Source organism: Macrobrachium nipponense, chromosome 9 (assembly GCF_015104395.2).
Source record: "Macrobrachium nipponense isolate FS-2020 chromosome 9, ASM1510439v2, whole genome shotgun sequence".
NCBI lineage: Eukaryota > Metazoa > Arthropoda > Malacostraca > Decapoda > Palaemonidae > Macrobrachium > Macrobrachium nipponense.
In genome coordinates, this window is record NC_061110.1 from 55,111,535 (window position 1) to 55,126,605 (window position 15,071).

General features: G+C 38.2%; 1 protein-coding gene across 4 annotated transcripts in view; it reads right to left on the reverse strand.

The window, feature by feature from the left end:
* LOC135218291 (integrin alpha-PS2-like) overlaps nucleotides 1-15,071 on the reverse strand; it is a 620,750-nt gene that overhangs the window by 43,908 nt on the left and 561,771 nt on the right. For all 4 annotated transcript variants that reach the window (XM_064254504.1, XM_064254506.1, XM_064254503.1 and 1 more), the window contains one exon: nucleotides 13,287-13,496. In XM_064254504.1, the coding sequence (XP_064110574.1) occupies nucleotides 13,287-13,496 (210 nt within the window). The remainder of the gene's footprint in view (nucleotides 1-13,286; nucleotides 13,497-15,071) is intronic.

A 15,071-nucleotide genomic window follows, 5' to 3' on the forward strand; every position in this document is an offset into this window, starting at 1 on the left:
GGATGGAATTCCTGGTCCCGCGCTATTCTTTATTTTGGTTGTGACCCACTTATTGATGACCTAAACTACCAGGTACTTGGTTAACCGCTGACGACAAGGGAGGCACAATGGGATTTGAACGAAGATGCCCAAAGTGTCCTATTTCACTCTGAGCAACAGGTGAGGCGACAGTCCCGACCATCACTACACTAGATAGACCAAGAGGAAAGCCAACTCGTGTTTCTAGGACACTCATCCAAACGCTGACTTTTCTGAAGCATGTGGCTGCAGGTATTGTTCCCTAGTTTTCGGCGTTAAATTTCGGTTGTGATGACTAAGGTCCGCGCCCCAGCGCCTACTGATGATCTCAGGAGCTTGGCATCCAAGGCGGTCTCCCCTTAAATTCTGACCAGACGATACAATCCCTTTTCAGCACGAGGGACGGAAAAGGGACGCATCTGAAACAATTCATGAAAATTGAGCAATGATAACTTCGCCAGAAAAATAAAGCCTTAGAAATTTCGTCATCAACTCATCGAGCCCCTCCACATATGCTGCGTTATTCACCTCACATGTTGCACGCAGTCTCGTGTCTTTTTGGAATATTTTTGGTTTCAAGAGGAACATTCCTCTCCTAAACAAAAACTTCAAAGGCATCATTGCATTGCAAGAAACGCTCCTCTAGCCACATGACCTTGTCATCTGCGATTCAGTATATGAAGACTTCAGAACCTTCTTGACTTCATCGATATAAGTTACAGATCAAATCGTAGCCCGTCGCCCAAAAGGGGGCCTCTCTTTCCTGTGGCACAAATCGTTAGACAACATGGTAAATGTGAAGACCTACAGGAATGACAGATTGCTGGGGCTTCAGGTGACAATAGGGGACTCTAAAATCCTAATAATTAATGTTTATATGCCCTGGGAAAATTACAATAATTTTGATCAATACAGCATGATCCTAGGTGAGTTACATTGTATTTTTCACATTCTCCAACTGATCAAATTTGTATAATCGGGGACCTTAATTCTCATTCCACAAAACAATTTTATAATGAACTCACTCGCCCCTATCAAAATCATGCCCTCCATATGAGCGATGTAATGCTCCTCCCTCCCTCCTCCTATTCATATGTACAAATAGAGCAGACACAATTACAACCTCCTGGCTGGACCATTGCATCACATCTCCAAAACTTCATGATTCTATCATGATCTGCAATATTCGCTACGATCTTGCTACGGGCTACGATCACATCCCATTACAGGTGTCATTCAGTACCCAATCCCTCCCTACCGTGAACCCCTATCTGACCGCCCACCAGCTGTAAACTGGGATTTTAAAAACCAACAGAAAACCAGATGCTTTAGGGCGACCACGGAGACCAGGTTGCGGTCAATAGTTCAACCGGCAGATGCCTTACTTTGTACTAACACAAAATGTAGAAATGACCACCATAGGAGGGATCTGAATGAATTCTATTCGAACATAATTTCCGCTATGCTTGCTTTGGGGGCTACCTTTAGATTTCGTCAAGGTAATTCCGGTATTATACCGGGATGGAATGACTTGGTTAAAGATCTGATATTCACGAGAAATGTTTTTACTGTGTAGGCAAAATGGTAGCCCGAGGGAAGGACACACTGCATACTAATGAGACAGGCGAGAAAGCAGTTCAAACTTGCTCTTAAGCACTGCAGATTAAATGAAAAACAACTATGAGCCGATGCAATGTCTAGAAACTTGGAATCCGGTGATTTTCCCCGTCTTTGGAAAGATATCCAGTCCTTAAATCCAAAAACTAAAAAGCTGTCACATAGGTTAGGGGAAGCAGTTGGTGACGAGGATATCGCAAGTATGTGGGGCGATCAATTCAGCAATATCCTGAATTATTTGTTTGTATAGTGTTTTTACGTTGCATGGAACCAGTGGTTATTCAGCAACGGGACCAACGGCTTTACGTGACTTCCGAACCATCTCGAGAGTGAACTTCCATCACCAGAAATACACATCTCTAATTCCTCAGTGGAATGGCCGAAAATCGAACTCGCGGCCACCGAGGTGGCACGCCAAAACTATACCAACCCCGCCACCGAGGCGCTATATCCTGAATTGCATAAACGATCATTTTCATTTTGCAGATCGTGTTACGCCAGGTAACATTAGCGATGCCATAAACAGCCTGCCTAACAATAAATTGCCCGGTTGCGATGGTCTTACCTCGGAAGCCTTCAAATTCTGCCACCCGATAATCTACATTTTGCTAGCTGCCCTGATCAATGCGTGCATAATTCACCAATTTCTTCCTGACTCCCTACTCTTAGTTCACTTGATACCATTCATCAAAAACAAGCTAAAGGATGCAGCTGACCCTGGCAATTACCGGCCGATTGCAATTACAACTTTCGCGTGGAAGATACTTGAGTCAGTTCTTCTAGTGAGACTTCTCCCCTTTCTACACACCACTGACAACCAGTTCGGATTTAAAGCAAACCACTCAACAGACACCTGCATCTACACACTGAAAGAATTGCTGAACTATTACCTATCATCAGCCTCTCCTGTTTTTCTATGTTTTGTGGACGTGAGAAAAGAATTTGACATTGTAAAGTACCTGAAGCTGCATAAAAGATGCACACCCCAATATCTAATTGGCATTTTATATTGCTGGTTCTCCACACAGCAATTCTGTGTCAAATGGCGTAACATATTGTCGCACACCTTCGGCTCCCTAAACGGGCTTCGGCAAGGAAGCATTTTCTCTCCATACCTGTTTAATACCTACACAGATGCCTTGAATGTCAAACTGAACTCACTCCCAATCGGATGCACTGTCAATGAAACAACTATAAACAAGCTCTGTTATGCCGACGATATGGTTCTGATTTCCCCATCAGTGCAAGGTCTCCAACGACTCATCTACACTTGCCGCCAATATGCAGAGGAATTTGATATCCTATACAACGAAACCAAAACCCAGTGCTCCCGAGATCGCTTAAGCAAATTGCGGAACCACACACTTTCCTCGGAAATCATCGGCTGGAATTCATGCACGAATTTCTGTATTTGGGTCGCATTATCGCGGACGACCTAAAAGATATGACAGACATAGAACAGAGGCGTCGTAAATGTGCAACTGGCAACATGATTGCAAGGAGGTTTGCCTTTTGTCACCGAGACTTGAAACTGCTGCTCTTCTGCTACAGAATTTATGGGTATTCCCTATGGACGAACTACACCAGGGAGACTATGAGACGTATCACTGTTGTTCATAATGACATTTTGAGACGCCTCACAAACACTTCTCGCTGCCACTACGCCACACAGATGTTCACAGAAAACCAACTGGACAATCTAAAATTCAGTGTAGGGCCAACAATGTCCAGTCTGATCATCCAACTGCGAAACAGCAGCAATTCGCTCATACGAAGCATCCTAAGTAGTGAGGCAAGAAGATCTAAATTGTGGGAAAGAGGAAAAATGAGCGTTTGTTCCTTAAATGACCTTCTTAATTTTTTTTTTTTTTTTTTTTTTTTTTGCAAAATGTCATCAGCAGAATCTGTCACTATTATTGTATTGCTATGATTATTGTCATTACTGGTATTTTCCTTTTTTTCATTATTACTGTGATTATAATCAATATAGTTTTTACATTCTATTTTTAACTATTCTCAATCTTAGTAGGGGTATGACCATTATTTTGACTACCTTCTTTTATACTACCTCAGCAAATTTGAATATTGCCGACTAATCTAAGGTTTTCTTTTTTTCATGTTATCTTATGTATCTAGACTGTGTTATTGTCTAGTCTTTGTATATTCCATGTATATGGCCTTGAGCTGAAAATAAAAGTTATTATTATTAATATTATTATTATTATTATTATATACCAACCGAATGATATGTCGTCCTGACGGTTCCTCTTCTGCTCTCTCAAGATCTCTTCCTTTTCTTGGCTTTATCTGTTTTCATCTCTTTCATTCTCTGGTTTACCGCAGCTTTCATAGTATTTTTTTGTCGTATATTTCGTTAATTATCTCTGGACGAGTTAGTCTTTAACTTCAAAATATACTCTAATTATCGTACAGCTTAAAATTTGTGAAAGTCTATAAACGTATTTGCGAATGCGTATAATCATACATGGACAAACATGAACAAATGTGTTCATCCTGTCTCAATAGAAGTCCCTTTTCATGGTGCTAAATGGAGATGACTCAAGACAATACTCAGGTTCACTGAAATAATCATCTATATTCATAGACTGTGGTCTATGGTTTCGGTTTTTTTTTTATGCTAGTCTGACTTTCTTTATGCACGATATTTGTAATTCTCTCCATAGTACCTTACTTGAGCAGTCTATTCAAGATATATTATTTAGCTCTAACAAGGCTGGCCCGAAGGACTTTTTTTTTATTTGAGTGACAAGCTTGACAGCTTACCTGCCGTCTAGTGAGTTGGAACTGATAAATTTTATATACACACGCACACACATTAAGTGAAAGATGGACTCCCTGAAATCTTCGTGTAACCGAACAACTGTTGTTCCATGTGGAATTACAGACACGTATCTAACCTTTGATATTACACATAAAATTTATATTAATTAGTGTAAACGCTGCTGAAGCACAATAAGTAAATTGTAATTACTTAATTACTATATACTACAATATATTATATTATTAATATATTATATATATATATATATATATTATTATTATATTATATTATATAATATATATATAAAATATGTGTTCGCCCCGGCGGCCGCGTAAACAGTTGTTTATGTGCACGAGACGAGCTCCATTTTTTACGTTGCAACTCACAAGGAGTTGAATGTTCATTTTTCTAGAATTTTTATTCAATGAAGTTTGTAAATACTGGAAACTGTAGTTGAAGATATATTAGTCATTTATTTTAGGGGGGAGTGGGGTTGTATAATGAATTAGCTGATTGGAAAATTGGTTAATGAATGTCTTCAGTTTAGGATTCAGGAAATGTGCAGGATTTTGAAAAGATTAGATAGGTTGCTCATGTTCTTTCCTCGACCTTGATTGTGTTTCTAAAAGGTACGTAAAGATTATACCTCGTTAACATAAAACTTTGTGTGAAGCAGCAGAAATGTCTGAAGGTCGTTTCACGCAATGGCTGGGCACGGTAAGGAAATTGGGTGTCCTTTTGCAAATCCGTTCACGTATGAATAATAAGAATTTTAAATCTAATTGTAATGATAATTAATATTGTTATAATAATGATCTCAACAACCCTCTTGATATACTTTTCATTGGCGTGCTGTAACATCTGCGAGTGTGTGAGACACCTGACAAGGAATGTTTTAGACGACCTGTCAGAGAACCAATTCTTTGTCTAGGAAAGTCAAGCGAGAGACTTTTGAATTCCCCGTTGCTCTTGAACCTTTGACCACCCCAACTACGATGCCTCCATTTCGTCGGGAACTACATCATATTCTTGTCACCAGACAGCCACCTTGCTGTGATTCGTTTAATTAGCGTGGTGGAAACAGACACCAATATTTCTCATGCTTAACATTAGGGGCCCAGGCCGATGACCGACCAGAACCCTGAAGTTAGACCAAGATACACCTATAAACTGGAAGGATGAGGAAAAACAGAAGAAATAAGCGAATTTCATAACTTGAAGGGGTCATGAAAGTAACTGCCACCAGTCCCACCAGTCAAGGGCTAATTGGCGCGACATCTGCTTGATAATTACTGTAAATGTTACCATTCCTAATATTACATTTCAAATTCATCTACTTCTTCACTGGTGAAGAAAATAACCCTTTGAAACCAACGATATTCCACGCAAATTTTATCAATAATAAACGCAAAAAGATCAAAACCTTAAGCTTTATTCCAACGTTTTTGTGTCATCTTAGCCATCCACATCAGAAAGAGCACATCCAGTCACTCACAAATACTAAAACAATTGAACGGAAAACATTTGAATGCGAAGAAGCGCCAACTCAACCAATTTTCATCTTTTCTTTTCGCCCGAATAGTCGACCTCGCAGCATCCAACATTTTTTCCTTCCTCAATCCCCATTCCAATCCCCCAAGACCTTTCGTTACTACCGCATCATTAACATTACAGATGGGGGGAAAAAAACGCATTGTACCCATTTAATGACTCCAGTAATATAATAAAAATAGAGAATGCCCCATCTTATCCTGACAGCCTAACTAGCCTTTAGTGGAGTCAACAAGGCAATTAGGCATTATGCAGATGCTGCCCCTAACTTCTACCTCAATTGAGTACCACGAAAAAACAACGCCGTTTTCCTTTTCTTTCTCTCTTTCACCTGCTGAGAGGGCCATTAGAGAACTAACAATAGAACAGTCACGGCTTTTTTTCTCTCTATTAAAACTAGCACTTTCATTCTTCCTCAAATCTTTCGTGGTTCGATGTAAATTTCAACGCAATGTTCAAAATGAAATTGTATCCTCGACAGATTCGATGAATCTTACACAATAAGATGAGATGAAACCACAGCAGCAGCCTCTTCTCTCCACAAAGTTTCGAGGGAGCGTCAAGCCTCACTGGCGAAGAGAAAAAACCCAAATCATTCAAGAAGAAAAACAAAGAATGAAACAGAACATAAGAAACATTCTGCAAGAAGCAGGCAATAAATGTGAAAACTGTTTCCTTTTATCTTAGATGGTAGGGGTCAGCTTCGTCATTAAGAGAAACTTTGACTGGTACCAAATTAGGTTTGTATTTTTTCTTTCCGATAACCGGTTCCTTCAGGAAGGGTCAAAGAGCTCAGCTCGGCGGCACAAGCAGACAACAGGAACACATGACTGCTGTCGCAGATTACTATTGGAACTTTCAGATGATTTAAATCGGATTTTGACCCACCCACTACCAATTTGGAGATGCTTACTGTAGCGCAGACGCTCAAAGATAAATAGAAAGAACAATGACATCTCGCAACGAAGTGACATTCATAAACGCAGTCATCTTTTAGCATCGACTTGACTAGACACCTCTTTTGGTTCAATTATAAAAAAACTGTTACCAGCATGTACATAAGAATAAAAAGCGCAAAAGACAATTTCCATAAGTCTAAATCGTACGAAATGCTGTTCATGTTATCATCATAATCTTAACGACACGTGAAGAGCAACTTCCATGTACCGTAGCAGACCTTTTTTCACCAGCAACCAAGTGAATGATTCCTCATTAAAGAAATGGGCATGAAAGGTTTTAACAAACATTCAGGAACTACAAATTACATAAAATACAAGTGCACTGGCGAAAGAGCATGTTGCAAAACAAACAAGTGGAAAGAGGTCGAAACTTAATCTCTACCTTTAAAGTATGGTTTCGTTACTCAGTATATCAATAAAAAATTGTTTGTTTGTTTTGCTGTAGATATACATACATCCATACATGCATTCACATATGAAATGGAGACTCATTACATTGGAATCTACGTCCAGTTTTCAAGTCTAACGAAGGAGGTTTCAATTGGAAGAAATGAGAGGAACTCATTCACAGACAGACAGACAGAGGGAAAAGGACGAGATTATGAGGGAAGGCGTCCCACGGTCACATGTACTAAGAGGTCCGTCACGGCTGCCATGACTTGGGTAAATGCAGCTCGAGGGCCTACACGATAGCTCCTCTTTTCAGGAACACTAAAGTGCATCCCAGAGTCATAAGTTACGCTGTCGGATCATAGCTCTGCCTGGCTATTAGCATTTGTAACAGCCACTGATACAATCTGACTACACAATGGGAAGTGTCCTGTGAAAAAGATCCACTTGCCACTAATCTTGTTGAGACGAATGATGCCTGGTTTGGAAATCATGACGCAAATCAGTCCTTACGAGAATATATGAACGGTGCTTTTCTAAAATAAACTTTATACTAATCGGTATTTTCCCAAAGAATGTTTCCTTGGTCACCCTAGATTTCTTGAGTATTACCTTCAAGTTAGCTGGAAATGTGGACCGGAAAAACAGGGGTCTTTTCACTTTGTGCTTCATATGAACAGCAAGGAAAGATAACACCGAGAAGTAAACGACGCGAAACTAGACTGACGAATTCAACAAAGTGTGTTAGTCCACCATTCATAAAATCTGCATCAGCAACGTGAAGATACTGACTGCATTCATGACGCCTCCGAACATTCGCACCTCTGTGATTTCGGACAAGGTCTGTCTCTTTTAACATGTATTCTCGGGACTTAGGCTGATAGGTATTTGACAGGATAAGATGTCAGGTGAAATATCCTAACGTGAATTCCACGTACAAAACTGTAACACTCCAGTTATTGTTATGACCTGCTGCAACCAATAGACGCAAAAGAATGAAAAACAGAACGATGAAGGAATACCAGCGCAGAAATCCGGTCATCTAAAATCAACAGGTTTCAAAATATTTCTGCGGATTTCTACGTTCAATTTGTCACTGGAAGGGTCTACTCTAGATAGTCCTATCAATATATAGTATTGTCATCATCATCATCATCAACATCATCATCATCACTGAAAGTGTTAAGGATTTCGGATAAATTCAATAAACATAAACATACAAACAAACCACCATGCATAGCCTACATGGATAACAGATCTTGGATAAATATCTCTATCCAGTGATGGAAGGATTTTTAGGAGGAAATTTAGACCTAAAATATTCTTGAATGTTCATCCTAGAGTTGCTCCCTTCATACCGAGACGGAGTCTTGTGGGTTAAACGACGATGCCTAATAGGGTCTGGGTTAAGCTGGTTCAATTAGCCACTTCTATCTTACTGATAAAACCACTATCCACAAAGTGAGTTTATTCTCGATTACATCTTTCTATCGAAAACATCCTTCTACAACGTCTCATCATTAACCATTAATGCAGCAAAAAAATAGACCCTTCTTATGTCCTGTTAGGACAACTTACTTTCAAAATTTTATGAATCATTTCATCTGGGTTACTGTGTTCGCCGTTCAAGTGGACGTCCACCGCGACTTTGGGTGTCTAGTACATTGGAAGTCATTGATCTTTTGTATCCTCCTACATGGTTTACGCTGAATTTCTAGGAAAACATAATGATGCGAAATGAGGGTTCCACAGCTTGATTGTAAAGGAAAAGAAATTATCGCATAACTGAACACTCCAAGTTTTATTTCCACATATGCTGCTGCAACAGAAATGGCAGAGTACAACCAGTTACGGAAGTAAAAAAACTGGGTAACAACAAACAGAATACAAATTCTCGTAACTAATGTATATTCTGCAGCTACCAACACTACCAACACCGCATGTGCTATCTTCAAAATACAGTATCATGCTCATAATGATCAGGAATAATCACATATCAGTAAGTATTAGATTTTTTCCAGTTCTTCGTTGTAAATTTAAGTTTGATTGCTACCAGTATCAGTATCATCATTGTAATCACTAAGAATAGATGAAAATAATAATTCAAATATAGCAAGGCTAAGGGAACTAGGCGGTTTTAATTTTACCAACATTCAAAAAAAAAGTACAGGTGGTGTTGGTTTTTTCTCCCAGGCGAGAGAGGGAGGGACGGAGAGGAAGGGGGGGGGGGGGGGGGGGGGGGGGGGGGGCTTAATGGAGAAGGTCAAATTTGGTAGAACCTGAAATTAACATTCACTTGGGTTCATTTCCCAGAGCAAAAACAAGGTTATAAATTGAGTCAGGAAACCGTTACGAAGTTTAGCGCGATTTTAAAAATCAGGGGAGAGGTAAACATAAGGGAATACATAAAAGAGGAAGAAAACATATAAGGAAGCTATAAGGAGCAAGACGTTCCTTTGCAAGTACTCTATATGAAAGTGTTTACGGCGCATGGCAAGCAAGTTGTTCCAAACAGAAAAAATAAACGGGAAGGAAGTCGTTATTTGACTTTAAAATGCAGCAAACATTAACAGAGTTATTAAATAATTTATCAAATGGAAAACAATAGAAATAAACACAACATCGTGTTTTGTATATAAAAGAAACATAAATGTATCGATACACCCAAAAATCTCTTTTGAGTAAATAAGACATCAGGATGTGAAAAAAAAGTATATTAAAACAACCATATTTCAAAAAACAGACTTAATACTTACTAAACGAGATATAAATCCATACGAAAGAGAACTCTTTCACTAGCGTATGAGTTGGGGGAATTCCAAAGAAAATGTCTTGAGCACTTGAAAGCTCAATATTGTGGCCATTTATTACCTATTGCAATAAGTTGACTTTAGAAACGACTGAATGTTTGAATGATTTGGTTATTGTTGCCTTTTCAAAAGTTTTAGTTATACTGACATTCTCATGATTACCGATAATGTTCCCTATTCAAATGACATGAGTGTTTTGACGTCTGTTCCTGTAACGCAACCCTCACCTCTCCTGGACTCAGGGAAAAACTGCTTTCTACACTTTGCTCATTCTGTAGCAACAGAATTTACCTTATTTTCTAGAAGAGGAAACTGATTCAATCAAGACCTCTTTACTTTAAATTCTTCGCTGGCAGAAATGTGTCTTTCCACTACGGTAAACCAACTCGAGCCAGTTGTACTCGAATATTACGTTTTGGATAAATATTATAAGCACGAAGTCTACAGAGCGAGTTTCTTGGATCTTCTTATTGAAGACATTAGGCGGATGTTTACGAAGGATGCAGGAGTCTCCAAAGCTTATATATATATATATATATATATATATATATATATATATATATATATATATATATATATATATATATATATATATATATATATATATATATATATATATATATATATATATATATATATATATATATATATATATATATATACACACACACATATATATATATATATATATATATACATATATATATATATATATATATATATATATATATATATCTTAGGGGCTTTGACATTGGAACATGATATACCTGCACTATGAAAAGATGTAGCTGGTACAAATACTCTGGATAATGGTAAATGTTGTTCAGGAGGCCCCTTCTTAAAAATGGTGGCCGCACTACATGCTGGTACGCCTGCGGGTTTTTTTTAGCTGTGCATCAATTTTTAATAGTCTGTCATGTGATAGACCATGCCAACATACACAGAAAATGGAGTTTCATGATTCTGAGAGTACAACTGTACCCAATAGTTGTGGTACAGCAACAATCAACCAATGGTTGAATGTAACACCAAGTCCACAACATGACTGACATTGCAACTGAACTGAAGTGTGACTAAATGGATTTCTTCCAACTAAGTTGGAACTGTTGATTAAGCATCTCTCTACACGAAGCATCAGCAACCTTAGCTGGGTGAATGACTGTGGCTGCATTTGTATGCCTGTGTGAGTAGAGGGCTAATGTGCAGTCCTTAAAACACAATATAGCTTGTCTTGACTGTCTTCAGGCATACAGGAGCGCAGTCTGGTTGAACCCTCTCCTGGTGACAGTACACCAAGTTATAGGTCTACAAGTCTGAACATAATTACAGATGATCACATTCACTTAGCCTTCATACCAGTGATGTAGACTAGGATGTCTGAAAGGCAACTAGAAGTAAATCTTAGATGACTAAGCTTCTAGAATTCTGCTCACATTCAGGCAATACAATAGGTTGCCCTTGCTTGTGAAGTTCCACAAAGCAAACACAATGATATTCTTGCTCTTTGTATTTAGTTTCTAGTGCTTTCATTATCTTTCATTCACCTACACTGTCTTTTTTAGTGAGATGTTCACTAACTTTCATAGGAATAAAGTTTTTTGCTTCTTGATGCAAATCTTAAGTGTGCTTTCCTAACAAGAGCAGCAGCTCTCTTTTGCACAACAGCTATCTTGCAGTTAAATTATTGCTTACAACTTTGATGAGATTCCACTGTTTCTGGTAAGTATGCTTTCTCCGACATTACCTATATTGATATAGTATAACTCACCTGACACCTAGCCAGTTGTTCGGTCAAAACAATTCATGCTTTGTACCAGATAACCAAAACATTTCTACCTTTGACTCAGGTCATTCATGAGTGGTACATCCTGTCAATTCTGATGCAGCTATCTAAAATTTCTGTGGAGAGAATCGCTATCATTTGAGAACTCTTATTTGCCAAAACAAACCCTATTCCGAGTTTAACTGTAATGTAACAATGCCAATGCACGTGGCAGCGCAAATATTCCTGTGTTCAATACAAAGACTAAACCCAAATATTTTTTTTCACACCCTACTGTTGGACTAAACTTGTTTCCTCAAACACGGAGACACTCCCTCCCTCATCTACAGAGAAGTTCGTAACACGGTTTGCCAACTTGTGGTTGCCAAAATGCACTAGGGAATTCTAAGAGGCATGAAAGTTGAGAATTTATTGTGGCCCAGCATAGATTGAGTTCATCCAAAGGATGTGGCTGTTTTCCTGAACTAAATCACTACCTCTACCATTACTGTCCTGACAGCTCTTATAGTGTCACTTAACCCGAAGACCTTTAACTCAAACCATGTATTTAAAGAACGTAACTTTGGTACCATATTAGCATTAGTGGACTGTGCTACATTCTTTTCGCAGTGGAATTAGTTTCTGTATAGTGTACGAAATAACAGCAATATCAAGTCAATTCGACAATAATATCAATGTTGGACATCTTAACTGAAACTTCTTGAAGACTGAAGACATTTGTAATTTTCAGCCTAGTCTGAAGCGTAATAAGATAAAATCAGTTATCTTGGAAATAGCTGCCATGATAGAATTTAAATCTGGAAGAAAAAATTCCCTCACGTCGATCCTTGATTTTCATTCATGCCAAATATTATGCTTATATCACACTGAATGATTAAAAAGAAAAAAAAACTTTCAGCTCCACAATATGGCAAATGTCTTCGCAATGTAAGTGCCACGGTTAACAAAACCCATTGTTGCCTAAAAGGATTGATCAGTATCTAGCAGATATGATTATTAACATGTTTGCTCTGCTAACAAGGCTGAATTAATGACGGCGGTGCTCTTCTACAACTGTCTTGCAAACATTTAACACTACAGTTCAGAATTATGTTCCTTGTAACAATTATTACCTTTGGATTAAGTTTTCGCATAACCAATTGCAGAGGAAATGACTATTCATCATGGAATATAACGATCTGAGTCTGGTGTAGCCGTTTTGGTGAATTTCCAGGAACAGATAATACCAGGCTAACAAAAAGTGCAAAACACAACAACACCAGATATAACTAAATACCTGTAATTATGTAACTAATCATAAACAAAGAGTGTATGCACAAACGCACAACGAGATACATGATTGCATATATAGTAAACCAAAGCATGAGTCTACTTACTGCCTGATTTTGGAGGATGACGTGGACCCGTCCCACCTCGAACTTCATTTCTTGGTCGTTGTAGTTGGTGTACATGGGAGCCCCCACCACGATGTCATCGAGGCCGTCGTTGTTGAAGTCGACGACGGCGAGGCAGTAACCGAAGTACGACCCCAACTGGTAGCCAGTAATGTTTTGAATTGGATCTAAGTTGTACGTATAAAGCGCGATCTGTAGGGATAGAACTGCCGGTTATTCACCATTCGCCACGTTGGAATGACTAAAGGGCCACAAAAATCTAACACCAATCTAACTGACCAAAATAAGGAAAAACGTAAGGAGTAACTTTATTTATCAAAGACGTAAATAAGCTTAGGTGTCAATGAAAAGAAAAGAGGAGAGTATCTTAATTTCTTGAAAAAAAAGGTGATAATAGTCATGGTCTGATGTCATCTGTAATCGTACTGATAACCCTGCCACAAAAATCCTTCCTTTGTCAGTGAAAAAACATCTGGTCTCATAAAAAGGTAAACATTCATAAACTTTTCAATCTCCCTTATAATTTCATTTTATGTTTCCCTCACTGTCATGGAGAAATCAGATCGAACCATGATAAGACTCATGATATGAAAATGACCATACAACGGGTAATGCCTCGAATTACGCTTTAATTACACGTTCCGACGTACTGAATGTTATGCAAGTCAGAAATTGCAATAAAGGTACGACCAAAGTTCGGGAGAGGTCACAGGTCAGTTGCAAAAACATAGCGCCTTTAGAATTTACGGTGTTGTTGTTGTTGTTCATGTCTTGAAAAGCAAAAAAAAAAAAAAACGCAGGAAATTAAGAACATTTGCTAAAAAATCGAGGAATGCATATTTTTTTATTTTTTAATATTAAAATGTTTCTCTAACAGGTAGCAACGCACGAGAAAATCAACCCTCCGGCCACAGCCAAATGCATTAACCAATGAATCATGGATGAAAAGATGAAGTATATATGTGGCACTGAGTGTTGTGCGTAACGTATACATACATACATATCATTACTTATTATATATATATTATATAATATATATATATATATATATATATATATAGATATATATTACTATATATATATATATAATATTATATTATTATTATATAATATACACAATGGAGTGTCGAGAGGGGGAAAAGGAGAAAGTATACCTATAAGATTTCAAACTTGAGGAAGAAGCAGAGACTGGACGTGGGTAAAATGGGTGACATCAAGGATAGGGATGAAGGCATTAAGAAGAGATGGAGAGACTAAAATGAAAAACTTTCAAATACTGAAAATGAGAGAGAGGAGATTTGGGAAGCACACAGGGTAGAGGGACCAGTGATGGAGATACACGATACAGAAGTGAGGAGAGCATTAAGTAAATTAAAGAATGGTAAAGCAACCAGTCATCAGAGATCCAAATTGAAATGATCAAATTACTACGGTACAGAGGAGAAATGGATGCTGGATTTATTAAAAGCTATATAGGAAGAGAAAGTAATGCCAAGGGACTGAGAAGAGAGTCTAATGGTATATATAAACATGCAGAGAGGAGAGGTCATGAATTGTGATAACCACAAGGGAATTAAACTAACAGAGCATGGATTGAAAGTTTTAGAGAGGATACTGGATGAGAGATAAAGAGACATTGCCATACCATGCAAGCACCGCCTTCAGAAAATTGTTAGGAGTCTGAGAGCAGAAGAGTAAAAAACGATGCCATAAAGGACAGAAGTTCCACATACAGATGCGATACTGATCAAGGTGAAGATGTCTTGG